Raw genomic sequence first — 5,505 nt, forward strand, 5'->3', positions numbered from 1 at the left:
CGAGGAGTGTGCCAAAGAACATGTCGTGAGTCAATCTTTGTCTCCCTGCAAGGTAGATTCTTTGAAATATTTCTGCTCCTCCAATAGAAAAAAACAGCAGGCTTTCAAACAACTGCGAGAGGTACTAGACAGCTTGAACTCCATGATCCTTGATGCAAATGAAATGGTGATATTCTTGAAAAGCTATCCTCGCATGTACCGCCAGCCTTATAGCATGCATCTCCTGCTGGCCAACTGCATGTTTGACCGCAAGATGGAGATAGAACTTGTCATCAGCTTCCTACTGAGCAAAAAACGTCATCGTGATGAGAAACCTGATGTCCTGCCAATTGTTGGTCCTGGCAGAGTTGGAAAGAGCACTCTTGTTGCTCATGTTTGCAGGGACGAGCGAATTCGTGACTGTTTTTCGGAGGTTGTGTTCTTGACCGACCATGATTTCAGAGATGAAACAACGTCTGTCCTTAGACAAGGATGTGCACCGGAACCGGAACACCAAGTTTTTACCACCAGAAAAGATGGGCGGTTGCTAGTTATTATTGAGGTGGCTGGGGATCTCGCTGGAGATTCAAGGAACAAGTTGCGTTCTGCTTTCAGGCGGTTCACATCAAATGGTACTAAGATCATCATCACAAGCCGGTCTGACAAGATCACAGAACTAGGAACAACAGGGGTTGTTACTCAGGCATATCTGTCAATTGAAGCATATTGGTATTTCTTCAGGACACATTTGGAAGCACAGATCCCGAGGAGCACCCAAGGTTTGCATCTGTGGCTATGGAGATAGCCAGGATGCTAAGTAGTAGTACTAGATCTCTCATTGCTGCAAACGTCACTGCTACCTTGCTAAGGGACAACTTTGATTTCAACTTTTGGTGCAAGGTTCTGAGCTTCATGACAGGGCTCATCCAGAGGCATGTAGCCAAATTTGGTGAGCATCCATGTGATCTTCTGAACCAAAACAAGCCTACACGTCTTGGGAGAATGATGGGTAGCACTTCTGAAGATTTAATGGTCTATGATCAGTATCAGTGCTCTTCGAAAGAGGCAGTTCCAAACATAACATTACATGATGTGATTTATGGAAGCGTTAAGCCACATGGAAAATTTGAGGTCCTAGCATGGAGGTCACGGATACTGCCCTACTATAACTACATCTATACTTGCCAGATTCAAGGGCTAAAAACTAAAGCCGCTAAGAGGAAGCACTGTCAGAATAATGAGATAACTTCTTAATTTTGACATTGCAAAAGTGCTAAACTCCTTACTTGACTTAGACTTGTTATCTTTCAAGTTGATGTAAAAGTACAGTAATTTGATTATGTCTGATATTTGCCAACTTTACATGTATACGCTTGTACAAAGGCGCTGGAACTGCCTGAGTTTTTTTTTTGAAACTATAATTTTGCTGTCATTATTTCCATGTTCAGCAGGTTCCAAACCTTACCAATTTACTCACAAGCTGGTACTGTAATGGAAAAAGGGAGGTGCAGGGTGTGCCTTTTTTGTTATGTTATGCTTACGCAAAAAGCTCAAGTAATGTTTGATCAAGCCTGCCCTTTCTTCTTACTACCTCTGGTTTTAAATATAAGTCGCGGTTGATAGACCTAACGAATGGCTACAATTTATTCCAAGTATCGTAAAAAGCCTCCTTTTCTAAAACTTCATTTATTTGTTGTCGTCTTATTCAAAAAAAAGTTTTCATTTATTTTATCATGATTTGTTTTATCGTCAAACGTAGTTCGAGCATGATTTGTAGGTTTTATATGTTTACACAATGTTTTTGAATAAAATGAATGATCAAAGTTTTATAATATATATCAACCGTGACATATATTAAAAACCAGAGTGATTACAATGATCAAGTTTTTTTCGTTCATTTGACCAAGACTGGAAACAAGGCAGTACATGGAAGTGGAGAACCACGTCCTGGCAACAGCAGAGGCAAAAGCAGCCCGATGGTCAAACATCATGTGGGTGGACTAGGACTAATTTACTCGACTGCTGAATCTTTAATACAGTGTTGCTTTCCATTGGAGTCCAAACTCAGGTACATGTCATGCCATTCGTTAGTCAGCCCACTGTGTCCATTCTCTCCTCCACCAGCTGTGTAATCATCCTGACGATTACACCCCAAATAGGGATGCTGCTGCTTTCTATGGTTCTTGGGAAGGCGATCGGTAGATCCATAGATTTCTTAATCAGCAAATGCTCCCAGTCGTCGTCTCATCAGGAACAAGATGTAGAGGGTATCCTCTGCAGCGTCCTGCTCCGAGCACAGCTTATAATCCAGGAGGCCATGGAGCGGCAGGTCACAAACCAAGCCATGCTCCGGCAGCTGGACATGTTGAGAGGTGCCATGCACCGAGGCTCTTACATGCTCGACGCTTTCAGGTACCAACGACTGCACGACAAGGAGTATGCTGAAGCTGAAGGTCAGTTCATCATGAGCCAATCTCTGTCTCTCTGCAAAGTAAATTCCTCGAAACGTTTCTGCCCCGCCGATAGGCAGAAAACTCAGGATTCTGAACAACAACTGCAAGAGGTGCTAGAGAGCTTGAGCTCCATGATCCTCGATGCCAATGAAATGGTGATATTCTTGAGGAGCTATCCTCGCATGTACCGCCAGCCTTACAGCATGCATCTCCTGTTAGCCAACTGCATGTTCGACCGCGAGATGGAGACTCAGCTTGTCATCAACTTCCTGCTACGCACAAACCCTCATCGTGCTGAGGAACTGGAGGTCCTGCCGATTGTTGGTCCTGGCAGGGTCGGAAAGAGAACCCTTGTCGCTCATGTCTGCAATGATGAGAGAATCCGTGATCATTTTTCAGGAATCGTCTTCTTGACAGACAATGATTTGATAGATGAAATGCTATCTGTTCTTACACAAGGATGTGCATCAATGGAACAGCAGCACAATGACAACACCAGAAAAGATGGGAGGTTGCTAGTTATTCTGAAAGCAGATGGGGATGTCACTGAAGATGCTTGGAACAGGTTGTGCTCTGCTTTAAGGCGGTGCACTACAAATGGTACCACCAAAATCATCATCACAAGCCGGTCTGACGGAGTCAGGAAACTCGGAACAACAGGGTTTGTTTCCCTAAAATATCCCTCAAGTGAAGCATATTGGTATTTCTTCAAGACGCTCGCATTCGGAAGCACCGACCCCGAACAGCACCCTAGGCTTGCATCTGTGGCCATGGAGATTGCCAGGATGATAAATAATACAACTCTAGTTGGTGCAAACATCATCACTAGCTTGTTAAGAGACAACTTCGACATCAACTTTTGGTGCAAGGTTCTGGCCTTCGTAAGGAGGCTCATCCAGAACCATATAGCCAAATTTGGTGAGCATCCATGTGATCTTCTGAACCAAAACAGGCCTACATGTCTTGGGGGGAGGATGATGGGTAGAGCTTCTGAAGATTTAATGGTCTATGATGTGTATCAGTGCTCTTCGAAAGAGGCAGTTCCAAACATCACAATACATGATGTGTTGTATGGAAGCCTTAAGCCACCTGGAAAATTTGAGGTCCTAGCATGGCGGTCGAGGATACTGCCCTACTATAACTACATCTATACTTGTCAGATTGAAGATAAAAAAGCTAAAGCTGTTAAGAGGAAGCGTTCTCAAAGCAATGGATAGCTACTTAATTTTGTCATTGCAAGTTTGCCAGGCTCCTTTACATAGGAGTACACTTGAGTTCAAAGAACACTTAAGTTAGACTGATTGTCTTTCAAGCTCATGTAAAGGTACAGTAGTTTGATTATCTATGATATTTGCCATATTTTCATGTACATGCTATTACAAAAGCACTGGAAGGAACTGCATGAGTTTCCCCCCTGAAACTGTAATTTCGCTCTCACTATTTCCACGTTCAACAGGTTCAAAACCTCACCAATTTACTCATAGGTGTGCACAGCATGATTTGAGAACCTGCTGACTATGAAAAGAAAGGCAACGAAAGTAGATTCTTAGATGAAAGCGAGTACATAAATGGCCAATACTTGCACCTCAAATCAAACGCTCCAGGGAGACGCACTAGGAAAAAAGATAAATCTTAGAAAATCTCACAATAATCAGAAACATCCGACCATCAATGAATAGATTAGAATCTTAATAGCCGCCGTTAGATCTGTTTTCTAAATAAATACTCACCTCTGTCATTATGAAGCAATATAAAACAACCCCATGAAACTATATCTTAATTACCCATTATGCCCCCCTAAGTTTGTATCTAAATTACCCACATTTATCATTATAATAAATAATATCAAATAACCCCTCAAATTTATATATAAATGTATGCTTTTCTATTGTTATAAAGATACCATTAAGATTCTAACTCGTGTATGAGCATGGGTTGATGGACTAGTTAACCTAATTTAGCATTGGTACTATTTCAATTATACCAGCTCACATACCCATATTCAAATGGACCGCTATTGATATCTTACCCACGAAAATGAATGAAAAAAATCATCCTACATGAGCCAGAAAACGATAAATTAACAAAATGTGACTCCATCTTAAATACAATGCTTCCTCTTGGCACCTTTAGTTTTCCGCTTCATTATTTGGAAACTGAATGGACCTAACATACTGGAGAGTAAGATCTTACATTTCGGTACTGAAGTTTCAGCTTTTTTAAAATCTCCATATTGCAGCCTAGCTGCACTCTTCACAGGCTGGTACTGTAATGGAAAAGGGAGGTGCAGAGCATGTGCCTTTTGTTGTGTTATGCTTATGCGGAAGCTCAAGTGATCTTTGATCACCTTCTCCTTTTTTTAGAAGAAGTCCAATTGTCACGGTCGTCCGATTTTCACCCCCAAACTACAAAACCGGGTAACATAGGCCCTCGAACTAACCAAACCGGGCGAATACCACCCTAGACCCTGTTGAAAGTGGTATTGGAGGATGGTTTTCTATTTTTTAAAAATAAAATCTTATTTACTCTTTAAAAATCACAATTAATTTATTTTAAATCATAAAAATATGAAAATTATACCAAATATTCCCTAATAAAATAATCTATCTATTGCTGTCTATTTGAAGATATTTGGATCAGAATTTTACCTATTTTTATTGCTCCAAGTGGAAAACTAAAAATAGAAACAAATAAGTTCCAAATATCTCTAGATATAGCACCAATAGATAGATTATATTTTTAGAAAAGCTTTGGTAGAATTTCATATTTTAATGATTTATATTGAATTTATTATGAATTTTTATAAATCAAATAAGGTTTTATTATTTTAAAAATAGGAAACCGGTATCCAATACTGCTTTTAATAGGGCTTGGTTGTTTTTTTGTCCAGTATGGTTAGTTCAAGGACCAGATTACTCGGTTTTGTAGTTTAGGGTTGAAAATCGGACTACTATGACAATCCAAGGTTGTCGAATAGACCTTTTCCTTTTTTTTTCTATATTGATCAACTTTTCCCTTCATTTGATCAAGACTGGAAACAGGGCGTATAAGGAAGTGGAGAGCAACGTGGTGC

The 5,505-nt window shown here is 40.5% G+C and overlaps 1 protein-coding gene across 1 annotated transcript; it reads left to right on the forward strand.

Annotated features, from left to right (window-relative positions):
- Window positions 1–253: 253 nt before the first annotated feature.
- On the forward strand, window positions 254–3,649 carry LOC120709796 (putative disease resistance protein RGA3). Its single transcript, XM_039995445.1, has 3 exons — window positions 254–453; window positions 595–758; window positions 2,139–3,649. Exons 1-3 carry the CDS (start codon window positions 254–256, stop codon window positions 3,647–3,649), a joined length of 1,875 nt encoding a protein of 624 aa, XP_039851379.1.
- Window positions 3,650–5,505: the final 1,856 nt, after the last annotated feature.

This window comes from Panicum virgatum, chromosome 5K, assembly GCF_016808335.1.
Source record: "Panicum virgatum strain AP13 chromosome 5K, P.virgatum_v5, whole genome shotgun sequence".
In the NCBI taxonomy this organism is placed as follows: Eukaryota; Viridiplantae; Streptophyta; class Magnoliopsida; order Poales; family Poaceae; genus Panicum; species Panicum virgatum.

What these genes read in the sequence shown, in the direction of transcription:
- LOC120709796 (XM_039995445.1), top strand. Translation starts at nt 254, where the DNA reads ATGGAGATAGAACTTGTCATCAGCTTCCTACTGAGCAAAAAACGTCAT. An exon ending in GATTTCAGAGATGAAACAAC is followed by an intron (nt 454 to 594) that starts GTCTGTCCTTAG and finishes TTCTGCTTTCAG; the next exon opens with GCGGTTCACATCAAATGGTA. An exon ending in GATCCCGAGGAGCACCCAAG is followed by an intron (nt 759 to 2,138) that starts GTTTGCATCTGT and finishes CACCCCAAATAG; the next exon opens with GGATGCTGCTGCTTTCTATG.